At 51.5% G+C, this 24,132-nt stretch overlaps 4 protein-coding genes across 4 annotated transcripts; 1 reads left to right on the forward strand and 3 right to left on the reverse strand.

Annotated features, from left to right (window-relative positions):
• Positions 1-114: 114 nt before the first annotated feature.
• On the reverse strand, positions 115-668 carry MAM_04654 (uncharacterized protein; the record flags this gene model as incomplete). The annotated part of the gene is made up of 2 exons (XM_040823452.1): positions 115-362; positions 437-668. The coding sequence occupies 2 exons, from the start codon at positions 666-668 to the stop codon at positions 115-117; spliced, it is 480 nt and encodes a 159-aa protein (XP_040678705.1).
• A 4,041-nt stretch (positions 669-4,709) lies between these two features.
• On the forward strand, positions 4,710-6,116 carry MAM_04655 (ketoisovalerate reductase; the record flags this gene model as incomplete). The annotated part of the gene is made up of 1 exon (XM_040823453.1): positions 4,710-6,116. The coding sequence occupies one exon, from the start codon at positions 4,710-4,712 to the stop codon at positions 6,114-6,116; it is 1,407 nt and encodes a 468-aa protein (XP_040678706.1).
• A 367-nt stretch (positions 6,117-6,483) lies between these two features.
• On the reverse strand, positions 6,484-7,466 carry MAM_04656 (MYB DNA-binding domain-containing protein; the record flags this gene model as incomplete). The annotated part of the gene is made up of 2 exons (XM_040823454.1): positions 6,484-6,729; positions 6,849-7,466. 2 exons carry the CDS (start codon positions 7,464-7,466, stop codon positions 6,484-6,486), a joined length of 864 nt encoding a protein of 287 aa, XP_040678707.1.
• Positions 7,467-13,866: 6,400 nt separating this feature from the next.
• Positions 13,867-21,489, reverse strand: MAM_04657 (pre-mRNA processing splicing factor 8; the record flags this gene model as incomplete). The annotated part of the gene is made up of 1 exon (XM_040823455.1): positions 13,867-21,489. The coding sequence occupies one exon, from the start codon at positions 21,487-21,489 to the stop codon at positions 13,867-13,869; it is 7,623 nt and encodes a 2,540-aa protein (XP_040678708.1).
• Between the last annotated feature and the right edge of the window lie 2,643 nt (positions 21,490-24,132).

Here is a 24,132-nt window from a genome sequence, read left to right on the forward strand (position 1 = left end):
GTCGTTTTGGGGGCCTTTGCTTGCGCGCACGGCGTGCGTGTGACTTGGTAATTGGTTTTCGTTATTCTTGTATGGGCATTCTATCTAGGCGCCGTCCCGTTTTCTCGTGGCTATTTACTCCCCTGGGGAGTGTCCTTCCGTTGGGGGGTGGCGCGGCGAGCAGCAGCCGTCTTGCTGGTTGTAGACGTACTGGGCTGATGTCTCGTGGCCAAAGGTGACGGAGACGTTGAAGTTGGTCAGGGTGGGCATGTGCGCCGCGCCGTAGAGGCTCATCAAGCTGGATGTGAGGAGGGCCTCGCCTTGAGGGGCGTCCTTGGGGATGGTGAGCTGCTTGATGGAGCTGTGCGCTTGGTTCGACTCAACTGCGCTTTTCTGTTAGCGGCGCGCGTGCGTCAAACAGTTGAGGGGTGGTGGCTGTTGACGTTGTTGAGCATACGGGGACCGAGATACATTAATCCTGCGACGAGTCCTAGGCTCTGGGGAATCCCGTGGCCGGGGGCGTAGCCGAATGCAATGGCCACGTCATACACGGCTTGGATGTAGTTCTCGTTGACGATGGTGACGTTGATGGTGTCGCCTGGCTTGATGGTCTCGGGCACGGCTATGCCCCTTATGCGGGCTTGAGCGAGAGCCAGGATGCCGGCCATGACGGCGGCAGAGGCGCGCATGGTGGAAATTAGGAGGGGAGAGGAGGAGGGGGCTTTGGATGCGAGGAGGTGAGTTTGTTGTTGTTATTGGACGATTTGTCTGATGCTCGGTTCGACATCGACATGTGTGAGGGGCTCGGTGATGGTTTATATGCTGCTGCTGTGGTCGGCCTTGGGTTTTTTTTTTTTTTGGTCCATCCGAGGTGAGAGCTTGCTTGCTGTGGCATCTGGTCCATTTGCAAGCACTCGATTGATCCGTGCTCCAGAGCCAGGCCCTTTTCCTTTGTTGATGTTGGCACGGCGTCCGTTCTGCTGCCGCCTTTCTTCGTCCGTGGCTGGCATACACGAGCCCATCTCGCGTCTCGTTGGCCACGACGGTTGTTCGTATTGGAACCATGTAGGTTTAGCGCTGCAAGTTGCTGTCAGTTGCTCGTGCAGATCATGGCGAGCCTTCAGACCGGGTGCCGCCCGTCCTGGACCTTTGGGTCGATCTAGATCCGTTCTTGAGCCGCGACCTGCTGGCACAGGAGACACCCGTCGTCTCGCGGACCTGGCTGCGCACTGCGTATGGGCGGCCGGCCGTATTCACAAACCTTGTCCAAGGAGACGCTGCGCGGCTGCTTCAGCTCCTCTATCCTTGCCTCGCAAACATGTCGTCATTGTTGCACAACCGTGGCTCGCCGTAGGCGATGCAGCCAGACTCGATGCATCCAGACATCCAGACCTCGGGCGGCGGCAGACGACTGACTTGCGGCCAACTACTTTGACACTTGTCGCCGAAATCCTTTTCCTGCTTCCCCTACTTCCCCTGCTTTTCGTCCCCTTGCTTCTCTCTCCTCCTGCAGGTCTGTGTTGGCCGGGTTGGTGGTCAGACGTCCTACTCCCAACCCAACCTTTTCTTTCCCTTCGAGATACGCAGCGCTGTCGTTGCGTTATAGCTGCCATGTACACATGTGGAGGGCATCCTAGACTGCGAAGCTGCGTGCGAGTCTCGACGCCCATCAAGATACTTTCCGCCTCGTTCTGCTGACCGGCAGCGAGTGTGCCGTAGAGCGGTGGTGCTCCCGATGGGGCCTTCCGTCTTCCCTCTTGATGTCATTCCGAGAGATTTCGAGACGCGGCCTGGGAAACCGAACCTCGTTGATATCAGAGTGCCTCGAGTCTTTAAGATGCGTATGCTCGATATTGTTTTGGTGCTTTGAGTGTGGTTTGCCCGTGCGCACTTGTCATTTGGACACAATCTGCGTTCAATTACAGCAACATATTGGCCGTTTCATACCACACACGTGCCCGAAGGTACACACAGATACCACCCGAGACAGTCTGAACAAAGCACCATCTATCTTACTCATCGTGTCGTCCCTCTATCGTGCAGGAGAGCTCCCGAGAAACTTACTAGAAGCACATACCCGGAAATATGAGTGCCATCGTGTGACGACGCACAGGGGTGAACGAGCAATGGTCTGATCATCTGCATTCTCAGAACACGCTGTGGTTCAACATTTCAGGTCCATCAAGTTCCTCCATCTCCACGCATTTGCCTTCGGAAGTAGTACATAGTAGTAGCGCTTAGAACCCGGCCTGTTGGGACCATTTTGCCAAGCAAGCAATGACGGGCAATTTCGGCTGTTCAAACTGTTTTCAGTCATGTGAAAGCGAGTGGGCTAAATCCGCCATTCGGTATAGTGAGACGCCCCTTGGAGCATTCGGCGAGGGGCCCCATGGTGATTGTCACGGCATTTGCTTTTTCAGCAACTTCCGGGGGGTGTCGACAAGCAGTCGGTCCCTCTTCATGCCAAGGTATCAGAGCCAAGCTCAAAGATCGCCCGGAATCGCCGGGTAAGGGATGCCAAGCCAGTTGACCAAGGGCAGAGCCCAGTGTCAGCGGATGCTTCATTGTAGGATTTAAGTTTCTCGCGAAGGTTACGGCGGACCTGGTGGGCCGTTTTATGGCCCGAGTACTAATATCAACGGGTCGAGGCCGCGTAGTTTGAGAAAGCGAGGGCTGCCTACTGGGTCATATCGTACTTTTGTGAAATTAATTATCCGCATGCCTTGGCAATTTGTTGGCTTCAGCGGGTTCGGGACTTCAGCAGAGAAGCCCATGTCTACGGGCGTGCCAGGGTCCCGTTCAGATGCCGCGACCTAATAGTAGCTGCGTATACATCTTAATGGCCACCTTGACCGGCAATCCCTGTCTAGAGTCAGAAACAGGGATCACATCGGCAGACTCTGCGCTGTCAGACGAGAATGCCGGCTTGGGCGCTTGGTATTCGTGCGGGGTGCACTCCCCAATATTCGGTTCGATAATGACTAGGTTATTACGCATTGTGTAATGTAGTTCAAGAGCGATTAGCTTCGCGGACCGCTTCAATTTGGAATCAAGGCGTCTGCCATCTTAATTCCGTTCATCTTTGCAACTGGGTTGGAATGCTTCTGCCTCAAACCAAGACGGCGGCCCATGTACCCCCAGATTCTGAATGGCTCACCAGCATTATATAGTTACCGCTAATATTTCGGGAACGGCGAAGCGGAAACGGCAACTGACACACAAGTTCATTTTCTTGAGCCGAGATTATTTTCTCCAGTACGTCTTGTTTTCCAACTTGTTACTCCTCATCCGTCTCCCAGTGCTTCTGCGCTGAAATTGATCAAACGGCTGAGACACTGTCCTCATTTGTTGCATCCAGGATAGTTACATTTGAGACGACACCGGGGCCTCCTCAAATCGCAAGCGTAAAGAGTGAGACGATTTCGAGTCTTCTTCTAGACTTCCTTGCACTGCCAAAAACGTACGCTGATCTTTTTCGGCACCTTGCCCAAGGGCCAGTGTAGAGAGTGTGCTTGAGGAATTGGTACGCCATGGTTTCGCACTGCACTGAGCCAAAACTTTCCGAGGCTCCAAGCTTGCTGTATTCGAGCCTTGCTGTATTCGGGCCTTCGTTCAGGAATGGATTAAACCAAGTGGTCCCGTCGTCGCCGTCACGCAAAGACCAGTGGTTCTGGCATATATCAGTTATAATCCCATGTCGTAGACGACTAGCGAGTTTGACTCACGTCCCATGCCTCGGTACCCACTTCCGTGCGCTTGCCTTTATGATATCCAGACCCATGACGATTGAGATTCAAGACCTTTTACGACACACTGAGCGGAGCATCCCGATTTACCGATCTCACACGGTAGTCGGATGGTCCGCAATTTGCGTGTGGCTCACAAGATAGCCAGGTACGACTTGGTAAGTCCAGTTCTTGTCGTCGTCTGCTGCCATGATAATGCCGCGCTAAACCAAAGTCCTGGTACTGAGGCTCTGGAGCTCTCCAGCTCCGACCTGCAATTGGGTCTGTGCCAAAAGATCTAGAGAGTTGTTTCGGTTCGATTCTATCCCTGCTGCCCAAGGATTGAGCTGATGCCTCTCAAAGGAAGTCATCGTATGGCAGCGAGGTTGACCGTCTTTTGCGAATACGTATCAGTTGACCTCGGCAGGGTTAAGATACATGTACTCCATCTGCATTGCTCCGTAGGGGTCCATGCGATGAGTATTCTGGTGGCGCTTCCTTCAAAATGCTTGATTTCAAGTGAAGTCACATCTCGACGCCGTCACAAGACACCTCTGGCCGGACCCGCAAACTGTGAGTCAACTTCTTAGTAAGGCAGGAGCGACCAGCCTCGCGCGGAGGGAAGTGTCAGAAGTACCTAGGTACCTGGGTACCCTTAACCACCAAAGTACACCATTTCCATCGCTTCCACATGACAAAAGACGTGTCTGGCAACGTCAACAGCGCCCTAAAAATCTGCTTGCTCGTGCACATCATATCCCAGCATCGGAAGCACCCGTGTCCTCGTGTGTACGCTGCCCTCGACCAAACAACCTCGGAGAGAAACACATCTCGAGGTCCAACAAGCCACGCCGGCCTTGATGAGGAGCACCAAAGCCAGCCCCAAGTTTGATCGGACAAACATCGTTGAAGGACAAGCCTAGAGCATTTCTCTCAACACTCACTTACTGTGGGGGCCAAGAGACAGCTTCAAACTTGCCACCCTTGACTTTTTCTTTGCCGGTCATGACTCTGGGGCCCAAGCTGCGTCACACTCTAAACATGCCCACTTGGCCGACTGAGCTCTGCCGCTCTTCCTCCTCATTTTCAACTTACACGACGCCCTTCAGGCAGCAACCGGCTTGGTTGAAAACTCTAGTCACAGATCAGGCGTCTCCACCCACCTTGTTTGCCTGGACGCCCGAAAATCTCGATCGGTGTGCAACTCATCTCACCCCAGCTACTAGCCTCGCCTGCAGCAGAAACGACCTGGATCGACGCATATTCATCCTTGGGGTCGGTAACATTGGAAAGCTTTATGCGACTTACCTAGCAAAGCAATCGAAGCCTCCGCCCATCACGCTCGTGGTGCACAGGAAAGAACTTCTCGCGCAATGGGCTCAGAGCGATGGTGTCGAGCTCCTTCGTGATAGCGTGGTCATTAAGAACAAGGATTTCGACATTGAGTGGTGGACTAGAACTGCCCCGGACCATGGCCCTGTACGGGAGGTGGCGGATGGGAAAAAGCTGCGCAACCTCTTCATATCGACCAAGGCATCGGCCGCCATGCCAGAAGCAGATCGACTCCGAGGATACCTGGATAGGCACAGCAGCGTTGCGTTTGCCCAGAACGGCATGTCTAAGCTCTGGCCGCCGCATGGCCAGGCATATATTGCCAGTCGATATGCGGCAGGCAACGCCCCCAGCTTTCTAGCTTGTGTCGTTAATCATGGCGTGATGTCCGCGGGCTCTTTTGAGAGCGTACACACGGCTCCTGCAGACGCGTCCATCGGCCCGGTGCTCCTCAACCCGCATCCCCCTTCCAGCGTTGAGTATCTCATGACGCAAGTCACCACTGCGCCACTTCTGAACTCCAGGTCGGTTTCTTCGGGCGAGCTCTGGGTACTACAACTCGAAAAACTTGTCATGAATGTCATCATAAACCCCATAACAGCGCTGTTGCGCTGCAAGAACGGCGAGCTCTTTGCCGGTGGTGATCTGAATAACCCCCTCGGGCTAGTACTGGACAGGCTGCTAGCTGAAACGAGCGCAACCATCCAAAGCCTTGTAAAACACGAAAGTAGTGCTGCTATTCTCGCCTCATATACCCGTCCAAGTCAGCCTTCAGAATCAGAGAACCCCACGGAGAACGCTCAAAGGCTGCGAGAGGCGCTTGGGGAACGATTTTCTATGCCTTATTTAAAGAAGAAGCTGTATGAATTTGGTGCTCTAGTTGGTGAAAATAGTAGCTCTATGCTTCAAGATGTCGAGGCCGGAAAACCAACAGAGATCAGAGATTTCAATGGTTGGATAGTTGACACGGCAGCATTCCTGGATCAGCAAGTGGATGTCTCAGCTCATCGCGCTCTTATAGAGCTTGTAGAGGGCAACGAGATTTTGACCAAGGCCGAACTGGCGAGAAGGCTTCTCTAGATGATTTAATCTGAAGAAGAGTGACTCCACCAACAAAGCATGTAACATTGATATTCGTTATTATGTGCGGAACAATTTGTCGTTAGATGATATGTGCCATGAGTACCCAGTGTGCGAAGGATTTAGCTCAGAACGCCCCCTTTTCTTCCTTTTGACCAGTATTCTCTTGACCTGCTGATAATATTACCACCTGCCTTTCCCATCCATCGTCCTCGGGTTGTTCTCCTTTGGTTGACAAAACACTCATGATTCGAAGCATCTCGTTTCCCACAATTCCCTATTGAACACCGCGGATAACTGCCCAAGGCGTTTTCAAAGTCCAGGTTACCGCACTGCCCTTGCATCTTTGTGTGCAAGTTGGCGAGTATCAGAATTCGTTCTTTCCATGCCACGGCCGGTGTATTTGCGGTAGCTCCATCGGATCTGATTCCTCAGCAGCTGAGGCGGACTTTGGTGACATGGACTGCCATGTGGCATCAGGGTCGTCGGCGCCCATAAGTTCCAAGACACGCTCTCTACACGCCGCTGGTGTAAATCCTGATCCAACCTTGTGGGCAACAATGCGCCACTTTTCATTCTCGTAATCGGCCAATGCACTATGAAGCTTGTGATCCTGGGGGCAAGGCGTTAGTTTTTGGAGGCAGTGACCATCGGTAGAGGGCTCGCTCTTGAGAAGCACACTTATCGGGTCCTCATTAACGTAAGCCTCTTGCACTAGGATTCTGGACATACCATCTCGTCAGTCCACTGTGTAGTCTTCGCCTTCAACTTGGTACAGTAACGAACTTGCAACGTCCCTGAAGAACGGCCAGGGAAGAAGTCAGCAATCTGCTTCCATGTCAAGTTCTTTTGCTCCTTTAGTTCTATAAGTAGCTGGTCATCCTCGGCGGTAAACTTCAGCTTCGGCCCCCGCGGACGTGGAGCTGGTGGTGGCATTCCTACTTGACCGACCATGCTCGGTGCTCCACTGCCATCATCTCGACGCATGGACTTGGATAGATGCCCTAGATCTGGAAGGTGGTGATGATGGTGCAGTTGAGGTCCTGGTGCTTGATGAGACATGGCGCCCACGCTGGGAGAAGTCGCGGCCGCCGTCGCTTGTCCATATGCTGCACCGATGGAATTGGATGACATGGTTTCCAAACCAGACTGACCCAATGTGGCCACGCCGCCCATTGAGAGGTCAAAGCCATCTTTTCGAATCCTAGTAACGTTGTTGGCAACAAATGACGCATGTCCTTCCGTGGGCGACGCCGTTGCAGAGTACATTGGCGTTGTAACCGAAGTGGCCGCGCCGAACTGAACATGGCCAAGTCGATGGCCACCCATTTGTGTGGAATCTAACTGCATAGTGGGCGAGTGTTGGTGGGATTGCTGTTGTCCGGGAAGTCCTGATCGTGACGAGGGGTGTCCATGTGCCGGCTCTGGAGAGGTATTGGTTCCAGTGCTGCTCCCTGTTACCGCGGAATGCGTGAATGATGATCTGTTTTGTTGTTGTTGACTGCTGTAGTGGTATTGCTGGGAACTTTGAAATGGATTTTGTTGGACTGGAGACGGATACGATTGCTGAAGCTGGTTCTGGTTTCCGGTGTGAGCTTCATGGCCAGCAGCAAAGTCCACACTGTAGCCCCCGACTCGATAATTGTCCGCCAGCGTGTCTTCGGCGCAGGGATTCCGTCAGAGCAGTGAGCCCTGAGCGGTGTCCTCACCTCTTGACAGACAGCCTTGGTACAGCCAGAACGCCCCTCACGGGCTCGGTCACCAGAGAGAAGATATCGTCTGAAGTACCTGTCGTTTTCAGGGCTGAGTATAACGAGAGTTGCGAGGTAGAATTGGCTGTTGTGGAAGTCGGCTGGTAATTCGTTGGGGGCAATAACACCGGCACGTAGGGTCTGCCTGTAGCAGCTGCGTCTGCGAGCGGGAATGTAGGTGCTACTCCTGCCGTGTATGCTGCCGAAGGGAAGAGGCTAGTGCTCAGAGGAACGTTAGGTTACCAATATTCCCCAGCCCAGAGGGAGGGCTACTCTGCTGTGAGTGAGAGTGGCGACGACCAGGATTTGGATTTGGTAACGAGTGAAAGGCCGTCGCAACAGAGTAGTGCAGCCCCAAGCATAGCAAGAACAAATGGTGAGAGGTGCTTTCAGAGCTTCCCTCTTGCAGTACTGACAATGAAGTTGCTTCTTGTGATAAGGATCCCGTGCAGTTCTTGGAGTCCGTCAGTCAAGGCAATCTTACCCTGACTGAGGATATTAGTGACAGGATCCAGGTCGATATTTAACTGGAACCATAACGTTCCCAAGAGCCCTTGGGCAAGACAAGTTCCACAAGGAAGATGCCGAAAATGGAGACCAACAAAGACAAAGACGCCGGAGTGGACCTCCAAAGGTTCGGCGCCTGGGTAAGTACGTATGGAATTGCGTGGGCTCATAAGAATGGAAGCGTAGAGTCGGCGTTAAGTCAAGCTGACGTCTTTTTTGGAAAGGTCTCCGACCAGAGCGGACTGTGCTCGGTACGGGTCGGAGAATAATTTAATGAATTTATGCCGTCAAGATGTCTGGTCTGTTCACTCCAGAGATTGGTACTGGTTTTCTGCTGAGCACTCCCCTACTCGCTCTTGTAAAGAGGTCAAGTAGTGGGCACCGCCAAGGCTATGGCCAGATGCTTATACGGTAATATCCACGGGGCAGGGGTGGCCTTTATGCTCTTGAAGAACCTTTCAAGGATAGCTCTGTGCCGCTGAAAAAAAGAAGCCAGGCCATCCAGGGCCGGAAAGAGATGAAACGGTCAACATCCGTACTTAAACTCACGGCCCTGCCGCAGGAGCAGTTCCCTAACTGACGCCGCCTGGTTCCTCTAGAGCCGACAACAAAGCATCTGCCGCGGTTGTGGCCAAGAATGCAGTAATCGTCCAGAGGACATGCAGACGTAAACAATTTCGCATCACCCTCCTCCACTGCATGGACGATGGAGTATTGTAGCGCGGTGGTGCTCAGGCTTGGACCGGGGGAGTACGTTCGACTGTCTGTGGAGTATGTCGAGTGCAGAAACAGGGTACATGGCAGAAAGGATGGCAAGACCTTGACGACGGGGGTATAACATCTGCCGGGGTAGGCTATAGCGGATGAGAAAGGTCTGCTCATCTATGCATACTCCGTACATGCTCATGAAATCGACATGACCAGCCACCAGAAGGGCCGCCACACGGCATAAATGCATACAGAGGCCTTGGTCAAGGATGCTGCGGGAATCCGAGGGGACGCTTATCCCTTGAGCGATTTGAAGGGGCCGTTCGAGGTGCTCTGCAAGGGAAATGCATAGCAAGTATGGGATAGATATGCCACAAGGAGGAGGGTCGACGGGCCGGTATGAAGGCCTGCAAACTTAACGACCGCCCTACATGAGATTCCAGAGACGGATACAAGTTACAAGCTTGTCAAATGGTCAACCCGTCCACCAGCAGCAGGTGGATCTGCGGAGCAGGATGAACGCCACCGAGTTCCCAGTCAACCACATCCGCAGCGTATGGATTATGCCACAGCTGGCGGAGCCAAGGCCAATCTCTCCAAGAGGGCACCACGAGGACAGCATGAAGTAGCCCGGAACAACTAGCCCAAAAGCAGCTACGTCCGCAAGCCCGGAGCAAAGGTCTCAAGGTCGAGGATAGGCACGGATGAATGGGGCCGTGCGGTACGTTCCCAGCAGCTCGTGGCCCCGAGATTAGCCTTCTAGGGCAAAGACAATGGAATATTCGGAGAGGAAGCCGAACTTGACGCAACGGTCGGCGGCAGGGCCGTTGAGAATCCACCCGAGTACGCTAGTCAAAGGTGTGTACAATTTGAAGGGGTGCGGGCGGCGTGTGGGGAGAGGGAGAGACCAAGGGCAGCATTAGTTGATCCCTACTCCGTATTGCAGCCAATTCAAGATGAGCGCAAGTGATTCGGAAGCCTCAGCGTTCGATATTTTCATTGTCGTCTGAGGTGGCCTGGAACGTGAGCTTTCTCAGGCTCCATCGCCCTCTTTCCTTCCGAGTCCGCACTTCACTCCAGACACTCCCACGTCACCCCAGGTCAGCTGAAGACTGGCCGCGGTCCGTTCCTCTTGACTGCTTTGTCCTCATTCGCAGCCGCCCGATGGGCGAGGCCTCTTGCGTGTTGGGGCTTGTGATGGTCAATTGTAAGGGCTCCGGGGGTTTCCAATGTCCTATTCCAGCGTTGATGCAGGAACACGGGCGAGGTCGAAACGCCCTGCCCCAGGAAATTTAAAAAAAAATAAAAAATTACGACTGAGCCCGTGCTTCGTATAAGCGAGAAATGCGTGGCCTTGACCTGTGGGGGGGAGGCGCTAACTATAGCGAAGCCTTGCTCAACTCTAGGAAAGCCTGGAGAACGAGTGGCATGGCACGGCTGAAGAATGGGGTGTAGAGGCATCCGACGAGCGTCCGAGGCGAGGAGCGGGAGCGGTAAGGCGGATCAATTGATGGGACGCGATGCGACACGAGGCGAGGCGAGGCGAGGCGAGGCCATGAGCAGAGGAGAACTGCAGCTTGAGAAGCCCAGACTCGTGGGGGGTGGCGAGGTGTCAATGGAAAGGGACAGAGACAGAGTGGACGGAAACGATGGCGCCAGACTGAGGCTTGCGGGTGAGTGGAGGCTGTCAAAATGGCGGCTCAGGAAGGCAGAACCGTCCATACCTGCCAAGGCCGGGGAGTCGTTGGCAGGCTTGACCCAAGACCCAAGGCAAGGCGCCTTCCTCAAAAACACTTTTGTGTCCTTCTTCAAGCCTGAGAAAGCTAACAGTTTCGAGATAATAAAGAAGACTCCAAATGGATCAAACGGTCAGAATACAACTTGGGTATCAAATTTTCCTTGCTGCTCCGTATTAGTTACTATCGTCAACGCCACCGAATTGGTTCCTTTTTTTTCTTCCTTTTCCTCCTTCTTCTCCGCTTTTTGATCCTCATCAGTGTCAGGAATATGGTGTCATTGACCTTCTCCCGCGTCTGTGTCCGTCGTCATCTGACGCACCCCGAGCTCCATTTTCTTCGTCCACGACCAGCATGTAAACCCAGCCTGACCAGATAGGGGAAGTCTTGAGGCTGGGGTCGACAGCATGACGCATTACAGCACCACCGACTTGATCGATCGGATGACAAGACCTGACGAGCACTGCTTGCTAATATGACTTCACTTGTCATGAACCGCCCAGACACCTCATTTGCCCGTCGGTCATGCACGTCGCTTGGGGAGAAGTGTTCCACAATTCAAGGTATGCTTCTACAAGGGCCGCAAGACAGCGCAAGGGTACGCATGTCGTGGACTGGTGCCCGGGCCCCGGGGTCTCGTCAGTCACTCTTCGCGTCACAGTAGCGTTGACTATTTTCATCCGTAGCAAGAACAGCCCCGAAACGACGAAATAGAGACAAACCACGTTCCCCAATTCGACGACGCCATGCACGTTCTGCGTCACCGCAGACCTTAGGAGTGAAAGCGCAATACCGCCAGCCTTCAGACTCAGACATGCATACGGAGTGCATGCATAGACTCGGCACCTTGGTATCCACTCGACGTCGGGCCCGGTAGATGCCTGTATACCTGTCGATGTCATTAACACGCGGGCCGAAGGGGAGGACAGCTGTCAATGCTGTTCCTGCACATTAGCAGGGGGCTCGTTGCTCTCCTCGAGACCCCCAAGTGCCATTGAAGACGCGGCCGATGTTTAGACAAGGATCCTTATTACTCGGTATTGTACGGAATGTGTGCCGGTAGATTTCCGGCTCGTCCTGAGCAGTAATTACGGCAAAATCAGCATTCCCCCGTCTTCTTTCGCATGTCGAAACTATCCCATAATCACGGCCAGCGACACACCGCACACACCTTTTCTGGACTGGCGCTAAAAATACCATGGTAGCAACCATGCCAACTGGAATCATCTGGAGATGATACATACATATTACCACGTTAGAGGTCATCGTGGCAGCCGCGCTTCCAAATGCAACCTGATCTGGCCCGCCATGCCGGGCTACCGAGGTCTTGCTCATCTGGCTGAAGGAGGCAAAAGAAAGCCTCCAAGTCACATGTTTTCTCGTTGATGTGGCTTCCACAGCGATTCCCGGTTTAAGCTAATTGTAGTCATGGACACCGCAACTAACCGGCCATCTCAACCCCCCAATGTTCTGCTGCTAACTCTAACAATCCCATGGTCCGCCATCGTCCTTGATGCGATTTATCATGTACATTCAACAAGCTTCAATGCCGTCTTTCCAGCATTACCCAGAAATGCTCTAGTCAGACGAACGCTTTGTTCTCTTTTTCCCGTCCACCAACATAGAATCTCCTCTCCTCCACCTTGAGGAAGCCTTGTCCGTCTACAGCAATGCCTCGCTTGTATGATGTTGCAGTTCTGAAGTCCCCATCCGTCGATAAGCAGGTGCAGGCTTCATACTTGCTGTCTCCCCAACTAACAGCTGGACCAATCGTATCACATGCACCCTTGCGGAACATGCGACGCATTCATGCGTGATGACTTAACTCAGCTAGCCGGTAACTTGGGGGAGGGGCCTTTGGGGCCTGAAACCGCTCAGAGGTCATGAAGGCTGCCGACCGGTACCCAGGCGACTCGACTTATTCAACATCAGACTCACCTCCTGACAACATATACACACTCTGGACGGGCAAGTGATCCCATGCAAAAGCAGTTTGAGGGGCAATAGGACACAGGGCGCGGGGCCGCGCCCTCGGTGAAGCCGCTCGAGCGCGCCAAACTGTTCGTATAGCCACGTCCCATCAACGGGGGCATAGACATGACTCTGGTCATCTCCACTGCCTCAACTGCCTCAAGCCGCGCCTTGGTCTGTCTCTGATCCTTCATACGACGACAGACGACCAGCACTGCATATTAGCTGTCCCGCCCGGTCTGAATCAGTTCAGTCCCACGCAGGCTCCTCCTTAAACCCCGGGCACTGGTCCATCGAACACAAGTCATTCCCGCTTAGTTGGGTTGCACTAGATCTGAGTAGTACAAAGTCACTACCGAAAATTGATGCTCCAAAAAAGGAATGTTGGGGGTCACTGGTGCCTTCAGACGACACAGATACGTCACGCCTCCCAAGATTCCCAGCGTACCCGATTGGGTACCTCTCCCCATGTAGGGCGAGAGGCGGCAGTATACTAGAGACACCCAAGATATACTGGTAGCTGGTAGTATTACCCGAAGGTAATAGTGGTGTTGTGAATAATAACGGGAGTGGTGATATGGTTCTTGACTTTATCAATCTACGCATATATTGCCATTCCGTGCACTTGTCCCCTTGAGCCTACTCTTACAAGACATATCAAGCATGGTGAATCCCAGGCTAATATTGTGCGGTAACCATCTCCCCACCCCCAAACAAACCCTTTCTTGTAATATATCGCCAACTCCACTTTCGCTCATTCCCTGCACGTAATAACAAATGCATCCGAGACCTCGTGTGCCCATTCCCAGACGTCTTCGGCAGCGCCGGTACCGCCAGCATAATGCGTGGTGGGTATTTCTCAGCTGTTTTCGGTTGCATAACAACTAAATGGCAGCATGAAGCAAAATAAAACAGAATTACAAGAATAGCTACATATAAACAACAATTTCGCAAATACCTCCGAAGTATCATCAGAACACACGGCCAAGAAAAACATTTGCGCCGAAGATCCGGAACTGATAGTCGTTGACTGCGTTGCGGCCATGAGAGTGTGGAACCTGTAATGGCAAGCTACAACTATTCAAAGTTGTCCGTCCGGTCTACCCAGATGTCTTCCAGCTCGGCAAAACTATGAAAGTGAATTGGTCGGTGCTGGTCGTTGTAGAATGGAAGGGGTGTGTCCAGCTTCACATGCACGGGCTTCTTTTCCATGCCTGCGAAAGCGCTGCCCATAAAGCTGTAGTTCCATCTTCTGTCATCGGGCACCAGGAAGAAACCCCTGAATCTCGGAGACAGCAGCAGCTTTCTTTTCTCACCCATGGTCGTGGTGAATCCTTGTGGCTGGTCGCTTTGGGTGTCCTTGTTTTCGGCTCCCCATTTGTATCCTTTAGGTGTGAGGCCCCAAGCCGAGAGGGAGACGCTACCGGGTGTGAATGAGACGGAAACGGTTACCGTGTTTGTCTTGTCCCACTCGCTGTGGGCATCAAGCAGCCTGGCATGCTCGGTCACATCCGCGGCGGACATGTATGGCAGCTCGCTACCTGACATGGTATGTATGACACCCAAGGGCTCCATGCCGTCAAGGAAGTCGCTGCGAGGAAGCTGCTGAGGAAGCTGCACGCTGCGCAAGCCACCTATTTGAGGCATCATGACGATACACTTGATTTCCTTGACTTGCTCGTTGTCAGGGGCAGCAGAGCCGTAGAGATATCCTGCCACTTGGACCCGCAGATCCGCAATCGTGATGAACTTCTTCAGAATATTGTTGGGCATGACATAGGTAATGTCGTCCAGATCGTTGTCGACAGAAGACACGTAGATGTTCTTGGCTCTGGTCCGCAGGTTGGATGTTGCAATGGCTCTTGTCCGCCATTCAGTCTTGGAGGCAAACGTCTGCTGCTCGAACTGCGATGTAGTTGTGACAATAATGTCTTCACCGTGCACGTTCTGCGTCTTCGTCGTGACAGCAGTGAGCTGTTGTTGCTCTTGCTGTTGCTTCTCGATCTCCGCAGCCTGTTGTCTCTGCAAAGAAGGTGCAGAGATCTCCATGCCCAAGATGATATCACGGACCTCACTGCTGGTCAAACTGGAAATATTGACATTGTTCTTCTTTCCGTAGTCATTCAAGATGAGATCTCGCAGCTGTGTTTCTACCTTGATCCAATCTTCGTCAGACATGGATGGCCAAATGTGATGTTCGTGTGTGATGACAGTCTTGTCCGGCCGAAGGATGAGTTTGCTTTTGTCCGGATTGACATGGAGAGCACGGAGGATCAAAATCAGACGAGAAAACGCTGTGTACGACGAAATAGTCTTCAGCCACTCATCGTAGAGATTGAATAACACCATCTGAGGCTCGGTAGCCCTCAAGATCATGTCTCCCAGTTTCTCAACTTTCATGGCGGCTTGGAAGGGAAGTTGCAGCTCAGATGCCCGGATAGAAATATTGGGGAAATCAACCAACTGGACTTCGAGAGGATCCAATAAGCCCTTTCTGGTAACAATTAGCTGCTTCGGCTGCTGTTCCACAGGGAGTGATCGAATGAGAGCCGCAACTTCTTCAGCAGTCTTCCATTTAGCGAGCTGTCCAAGACGCTTTTGGCCGGCCCAAACACTCGTGTGAATAATCTTCAGGAACAACTGTCCAGTTCGGGGGTTGAAAATAAAGATAGCGCCGTTGATTGGCTTAGTCGTCAAATTGCCTTCGAATGTCTTATGAATCGTCACACGGTAGACGTTGGTGTCGTCAATGAACAGCTGAGTTTGGTTGCTGAACAGCTCAGAGTAGTTCTGCGAGTTCAGGAACTCCTGATTGCTTTCAGAGGCGTACAATTGCAAACCCTTTCGGATACGTTCACGCAAGACATAAAGTGCTGGATTGGCCTTCATGATCTTGGCCATAGCTTGCTGGATAAGAACCTTCAACCCAGGAAAGTACATGCCGTAAGCCGAGTAAAGATTGTAAGCGAGGTCGATACCTATCATCAGGCCCGTAGCAGAGGGATAAATACTTGAGCTATCGGTAGTATAATCAAGGTACTTTGCACGGGTATACCGTTCAATGTCGTGCGAGTCATAGTCGCCATAACGAAGTTGCACATCAATCCAAAACTTGTTCGTGGTGGTCGCCTCAATGACATCCTTGGTGTCAAACAGTACAGAAGGGCGAGTGACATTCCATTTGTGGCTTGCGAAGAGAAGAATGTCGGCGCAAGAACTGTTCATCTTATACGACTTTCGCGGGTGAATCGTTTCCTTTTGCACTGTCTCAATGCCGAGTGACTCCAGCTCCTGGTCAAACACTTGACAAAGATCCATTACAACGGACTCATGAATCTTCTGCCACAAGTGAGCTCGGAAAATCTGAATCAAGGAGATCTTCAGAGTGGGAATCTTTCCGTGCAAAAAAATTCCCGTCAAGTCCAGCTGGACTTGGAAACCGACGTACACGTTGGCACGGTTGATAGTGGGTGACCACCATAGAGTGAATCTACGGTTTGGAATCTGGTTCAGACCGGATCTCTGCGCATTCGTGAGCTTTTTGAACTTCATGCTCTCTTCAAAACCACTGTTGTGAAGCACGAGATGGTCGTGTCGCAGATAGAGCTGGTCTCCGTCTACTCGGAAACCTGCCCATGCTCTAGCTTCTGTTTCCAGTACTACATCCTCGACCGCGAAGCTATGAGACTGGGGAATGAAGCGACCTCCAGCGGACCCAGTGGTCGTTGCCTGAGGGAAGTCGAGACCGGTGCAGCTAAAGAGCCTGTAGTTGCTCCTCTCTGTAGACTCCAACGATGCATATTGAGCGGCTGTCATCTCAATGTCATCGTAATATTTATCAGAGTCGCTCTTTACTTCGTGGAAGACTAGAATATGGTTGGGAGTAACCACGAGATCTTCTTTTCCGCCGCCAATCGTGATACGGTATAGTCGGTCTTTGCCACTAACCACGTTGAATGCCCGTCGAGGTCCTCCATCAGGCCCAAGAAGTAAATCACCCTCCCTAACGTCTTCAACTGCAACCAGAGAACGATCATGTCGAAGCAGCATCGTACCATTCGCAAGACACGCTTTTTCCCAAAAGAGTCCTTCCCATGAAGGAAATCCTGTTGCTTTGAAGAGTGTGTGTTCCAATATGGTTTCAACACCGCCGAGTGCTTGGATGACGTCGGTACGATAAGCGTTGAGATTCCATAATTTCCCGTCATGTCGCTGACTAGTCCACCAAAAAGGATTAGACTTCATCAACTGATAAATTTTAAACTCGGATCTAGCTCGAAAACCTTTGTCAAAGCTAAGCGTGCTGCGGTCTTTCTGGAAAAGGGTGTTGATTCTCGGTAGACCACGATCCCAGCTATCTTCAAGGTCTTCCAGTGTCAAACGACGATTCTGCTGGTTGGCCTCGAGTCTCTTCTGGGAGTACTCCGTCCAGACACGCTGGGAATCAATAAATTCTGCCTCCCAGGGGATGATGTAACGGAAAATGTTCGGGATCAAGGTTTCCTCGTCATGAGTCATACCAGAACGGTAGTGAGTGACTCCTGTGTCTGTTTGCTTAGACCATCGCTTGTCACTTGCAGGAATCAAGATGTGCGAGCCTGAAATCATGCCCAAGCCACCAAGTTCCTTGGGCGTGTAGAAAACAGCAGGAGGAAAACGAGACGGCATCTTCGAGTTCAGCCCAATCTTGACACGGGTTTGAATCTTCGTCTCACACTTGACAATGGTATCAAGAAGATCGACCGTGGAGACTGCTGCTTCACGATAGTAGGTGAAGAGGGCAATCAGCGCGGTATTCCATTTGTTCGCAATTTTTGTGAAGGTTGTGGAGCCAGAAGACATAAGAATTTGTCGAATGCGGTTGTTGAATTTCTGAATGTCTTCTTGTGTGACCTGCAAAAAAGCATATGCAGTTCTCTCCTTCGTGGTATTGTCGACCAAAGACCAAACGCTGTCCTTAACAGGGAACTCGTCATTTTGATTTCGGGTCTTGGGTAGAATTCGAACTTCGAATCCGCACATAGAGAAGAGCAAGTTGGGGTTGTCGCGACTGTAGACACTGACGAAGCTATCATCCCAGTCAATAGTGGTGACAGAGCGCGGCAAACGATTCTTCAGATCCCAGAAGACGGCACGTCCCAAATTGACATCATGCCGCATCAGCCGCATACGAGAGTCTCTCGGCCAGCACTTCTTGCTCTTGTATCCTATAACGTTCTCAAAATTAGGATCGGGCTGTTCAGTGAGGAAGCGCTGGATAAGATCTCTGGATTCTTCGGCTGTAAATCGTAAAAAGATCCAGATCTTGTCAATATAACGACTGTAGAGTCTAATTGAATGCCTTGATTCTGTTCCTCGATCGCGGAACTGCAGGAAATCGTTGGGGCTCTGGGGAGGGCCAGCAATCTCGCTGGCGCGCTGAGGTCCTAGCAAGAGCAGATCCAGGACCAGGCCATAGTATTGGAAGACAAAGGCTGAGAACTGAAGCCCACGAATCATACCGTAGCTGTTGACGTGGTTCATATCCTTGTAGGTCAACTGAACATTGTTCTTGGCAGTGATGTAATCAGCCAAGTTGTGGTCCATGATGAGCCTCAGCAGAGAATTGAGAAGCGTCAATTCCATCTTTTCGTAGACCTTGGAAAGCTCCGTTTCAACCATGACGTTGCACTCTCCGTCTTCTGTCTCCCAAACTTGACTCAAATTGTTGATGCCCTGAGCCCATTTGTATACCAACAGTGGAGGCACCTCAGAGTCTGATGGCTTGATCCAGGCGGGAAACAGATGACGTTGGTCAGCTTGATACCACAAATACTGATCAAGATAGGCATCGCTGATCTTCTCTATGGGCTCGATATCATACACAGGATTAATCGTGCTGTAGTTGTCATTCATGTCAATATTGACTTCCTTGAAAGCTCGCTGTGTGAGCAAGAATCGCTTGATTCTTTCCAACGTGGTGCCGGGGCTGTCATAAGCTTGCTCAATCAATGCCAGCTCTTCACGTTGAGTCTGGTTCAGTCTACCCTTGACAGAGTAGGCCTCCCTCAAACGCTCCAAAGCAAGGATCAATATCTTGGTGTCGTGCTTGTATGAAACGCTGGGGAATGGAATAGGTGAGAATTTCCGAGACTCCAACCAGTGAACAGTCGTCGTATAAATAGCAACAGCTTCCTCGGAGGACACATATGGACCATCCTTCATGTGGTTATGTTGTCTTTCTTGCTCGGCCTTGAGCCACAGTCGAGTCAGACGCCCAACGTTCTTCTTCGCAACCGTCTTATCAACCGTTGCTCCACGACGTATTCGCTCACGGTTGTAATGAGCAACAGAAATCCACCAGTCAGCTTTTGATTTTACATATCGAAGAATAACGTTCTCAATTGGTGCAGGCAGGCCCGGGACCTTCCAAGGAATATTACTCTTCCAGCAACGCCAAGCTTCGGACAAATGCTGGAGCACAACGCTGACTTTGTTCTGTTTGATACCCTCTGGCATCATGTCCATCAAATCAGACATCACTGACTGACGCAATTCCAAATCGAAGTGGGATTCGACTCGCTGCTTTGTGACTGTCTTCGCAACACCCTTGCTGTGTCGACCTTCGAATTGACGGGATAAAAGATTACCAAGCCATCGTTCCAATAATGGGATGATGCCTCTCATGAAAAAGAGCCACACTCTCCATGACGGAGCCCAGAAGCCACAGCCAGGACCCTTGCCGACTGGACCAGAGTTGAATCGATAATATATCAGGTGCTTCAAGTCCTTGCAGGTTCGAATCTGGTGCATGAGCTTGTATTTGTATCGATACATCCCAGTGAGCTGTCCGACATGATTGAAAGCGTAGTGAATACCATCAGCAAGCTGGAAGGCGTCAATATTTCCAAGGCGATACTGAACTTGAGCATCAACAATCAGTTTCGTCAACCTGAGTATTTCGCGCATCAGGTGGAATGCGTTTCCAAATCGAGACTTCTTTCGCTCCTTGGTTGTCAGCGTCTTCACAGGCTTCAGATTGAAGTTATAGTCCAGATGGAGATATGTCAAGTTCTTTCTGTGAATCAAGAGGTTCAGCATGTTAAAACCTTGCCGGCAAACTTGAAGGCCAGCTTCAACCCAATCAATTGTTGTTTGTTGGAAGAACTTGGTCTGTTTGAGAGACCTTAACAAATTTTGATTATTGTGTGCATTGGGCTTCTTCTTATGAAGTTCGTTGAGAACAAAGTTCTTCAGCAATTTCTGGTAGGAAACTCGAACCTTCACAGGCGGTCGATCGGAAGGCGGATGTTCCAAATACCATTGCTTGATCAAAGGGACATCCTGAGCACGAACCATTTTTCCAGAGCGTCTATCAAATGGGAAAGGCGCCCACCACAAATCAATGGCCGAGGATGTGTGCTCGTTTTCAAGCTCTTCACCAGCAAGGAAGGGCTCGACCGCAGCAGGCAACTCAAATGCATCTTCCTCGGGCTCTTGATTATTTCCAGATCCGAAAATTTCATCCTCAAGAGTGGATTCGACATTCTTGGGTACCACTGTTCGGGATGAGATTGGGTTGATTCGCCGGTCGAAAAGAAAAGTTGGCAGATCGGGATCGTCAGCACGGTTGAATACGATTTGCGGATGTGAGTGCCACGTCAGATGTACGCTTCTTGGGAGAGAATTGTACAGAAATGGATATGCGACTCGAAATTCAGTGCGGATTGGGGTTCGGAAGATGATGCGATCGATAGCATTGAACTCGCCGAAATCTTCTTCATTGGGATCAATATCCTTGTACAGCGGCTCGAAACGCGGTCCACCTGGAAGCGCAACATTGAGAGCCTTTGCAGTTAAGAAGCTCTTGAGATCGAAAAGGTAAAAGTAGTTCTTGTCGACAACGTCGGAAATCAGGGGACGACTTAGACGGAATAAAGCTGCCATTTGAGGCAGGGTGAGGTTCCACGTCTTGTAACTCGCACCATTCACATGCGAGGTATCCAAAAGTGGACGATGGTCATAGAACCATTCATAAACGGCCTCATCTTCCTCGTCGTTCAATTCCATTTGAATAGGCTCGAGAGGTTCCACGTCCTCGATGTTCTCCGACCACGACAGGGGCGGTTCTTCATCGTCGAATGGAGGGAATCGCATTCGCTTGAAGAGCCTTCTATCAGCCTTTTCTTTTCTCATGAAAGTCCACATCATAGCCCATTGCGCAAAGAAGACCGGTTCGATAACGCGTGGCGTCTCGTTGACCAAGGTCAGACATCCGTTGACATGATACAGAACCTTGACTTCACGTGCTGATTCCCAGGGCATAGGCATATTTTCGAGGAGCTTCAGTACTGCGTGTGGCATAAACTTCAGAGCACCAAGATAGCTGCGCTTATCATTGGTGTATTTCTTTTGAGACACGTCTCCAATATCTTTAACGATTTTGCGAAGATGTTCAGGTGGCATATCAGCCTTCTGAGTCTGGACAAATCCAGCCTTCCTTTTCTCTCCGAATCTGTTTCGACGGTCCCGAAGCCATTCTTTTTTCTTCTGTGCATACTTGGCAATCTGGGGATTGGACGAAGGATGATAACCTGGGAGTGGAGGCGCTGGCGGCGCAGGTGTATCAGGAGGAGGCGGCAATGATGATGGGGGCGGCGGAGGAGGTGGCGGAGGAGCTGCTCCCCAGCCTGGAGGCGGCGGCGGAGGAATGCCTGACATGATGGCTTCGCGATCGGATGAATCGAGGTCACTTCGTGAATATGTGACGATGCCTCTGTCGTGAGGGCCGCACGCTGAGGCGCGTGTCTCAACACGTTTATTCTGTTCGTACCTCTATCTTCGAGACGAAACGGCGGGAAACGGTAAACTTGCGGTCTCCGTGTTCCAAAAATGGAGATGACAAATTTGAAAGGTGGCGACCAAAAGATAGGTCTCTGAACAAGACTAAACGCGTCGACAATTTTCTAACCTTGCAGCCTCTGAGCTCTGGACCGGACCCATACTTTTGATCACGTGACTTCCCTAAATTCCCAAATGTGCCGAGTTTCGTACCGCCGGGGAAGAAGAAATCCTAGATTTTATTATATAATCTGCATGGTTTGGATGGTCTCTTTTTCTTCTGTCGCTCCTTGGAGATACGAGTCGAGTGAACTATACCAAATTGACTTGATGATTGATGGCACAGCTCCCCGAAAACTGCACGACCGTGGCAAACTCGTTTCTTCCTCCGTAACATTATAACATACTTGAAGAAGCAAAATGGGACCCAACCTCTGAGCTAGCAATCAATATACCGAAGCCACGCAAATGCCAAGTAATTACCTTCAGTCATCACTATGACCAAGAGCTCAATCGCGCAGTGTACATTGTTGTTGTCTGAGTTGAGAGAACCTCCAGGGTAGGGGTGATATTGTACAAACATAGCAGTCCAATTATTACATAATCCACACTATCCAAGACCACCAGAATGCTTGCAAACCAACTCTCAAGTAATCCCACCGCGACGACATTTTCCATCAACGCACCAAGAGAGACGCAACTCTACCGTTCGGACAAGATGGCGCACCTCAGTATGTCTCAGCGATATTCAGACTCATCCTCAGAAGCCCAAAAGCTAACTCGATGCACGCGAAAGACGTAAAGCCCGACCCGGCTTTCCTCAAGCACCAGGGTGCGTGAGATCCCAGACGCCGACTGCCAGCGACTTTGCGTTCTAACGAAGATGAGACAGCCATGCAAAAGGCTCGACACCACTTTTTTAGATGGACTCCCCGAACGGCCAGAATTACCCTCATGTACGTGGCTGTTGTGCCCGCCATCTTCGGCTATGTCGCCTACAAGACCGATGTGAGCAGATACCCTGATCAGGTTGATACAATTGTGGGATTCGAGACGAGAAAAGTTGACTCGACCACAGGGCTTGTACGACTTCCGTGCAAAGAGACGAGGCGATACTATCTACGAGCGATAGGTGGCCTGGGAAGTGATGAATGTATTAATAACACTGTACATAGTAGTATTCGGGGCCGGAATAGAAACACCATTGTTCGACGTGGCAGTTGGAAGGATTCACCTGCAGCGACGATTTTATTGTTGACAAGCCCTAGTTTTAGACATATTGCACAGTTCCACGACCGCCAAATCAGTAGAGGGACAGCCATGATTCAATCACGCCTTTCACCATCGTCCACCACCGCCGCCTCGCGGCCTCGACGGAGGAATGTCTGGCACCCTCTCTCCTCTTCTCCATTCTCCCATGGGCATACTTCCTCCTCCTGCCCCTCCGCCCCCCCTTCTCCCTCCTCTTCCCTCACGGCTGCCCCGACCAAAGCCATTCTCCCGACTATGAAAACCCACCCCGCCTCCGCTCCTACCTCCCCTGCTGTCTCTATGCGACGCATTCAAGTCTCTCCTGGCAGCAGATGGCGGTGCCACAGATCCGTCACCCAAAGGTGGCAAAATAGCGCATGAGATGTAATCTCCGACTACGAATCGGGCCTCCTCAAGCGTCTTATCCGGATTTGACGCCCCGCGTGAGGGGCCTCCTTCAAGTTCTGCGAAGTCGGGGTCGTTGGTCCCAGGACTATCTTGTCCGATGATGATGCTGCCGAGATCCTTGACGGCGTAGCGTGGATGGGCACTGTTGACCAAGCTAATGCCGCGCAAGTCAGGACATACAAGTTGGAAAGAGAGCCTCGTCCCTATGGCCGGGTATGGGAGGGCCGATGGCTTGGAAGCCGCCAGCTCCAAAGCGAGCTCGTTCAAAGTACAGCTTGGCCAAGTGTAAACCGAGATGTGTGGTGGCAGAGAGCGAGTGGAAAATTCATCCGCCCTATCCAAAAGAAGTAAATCACCAACATCCAACTCCGTCAATCCAACGTGGCCAGTTCACAGTGAAGCTTCTCACCTGTAAAAGCCTGCATTTCGATAGAACAGCTGAACGAGAAACGGCGCAGGAGGGTCACGATCCCCATCGTCTGAAGCCACGGACATGACTAGTCCCGAGAATCACCACGAGTATGAGACAAGAAAGGAGAAACGCCGCGAAAGACAATGCAATGCCATCATTTTTTCGCAGCTGCGCATCCGGCGGTTGGAGAATGATGCAATTGTGCCAGTACGTACCTGTGTGTGTGACATATTATCCGGCAAATACCCGCAATCGATACGCGCATGTTGCGACATACCAGGCAACTCTACTGACTTCATCGCGACCCCGAAACTTTCAATCACATCCCTTCGATTCGATAACCAAACCAAACACCCCAGAGTTTGTTGTTCCTTCTACTAGAGATTTCTTTACGACTCGATATAGCCTTTCAATTTTTGTAAAACGGGCTCTAAGGCCAGCTAACGTCAAAA

The sequence above is a fragment of the Metarhizium album genome, assembly GCF_000804445.1.
Source record: "Metarhizium album ARSEF 1941 chromosome Unknown scaffold_10, whole genome shotgun sequence".
NCBI classification, from domain to species: domain Eukaryota; kingdom Fungi; phylum Ascomycota; class Sordariomycetes; order Hypocreales; family Clavicipitaceae; genus Metarhizium; species Metarhizium album.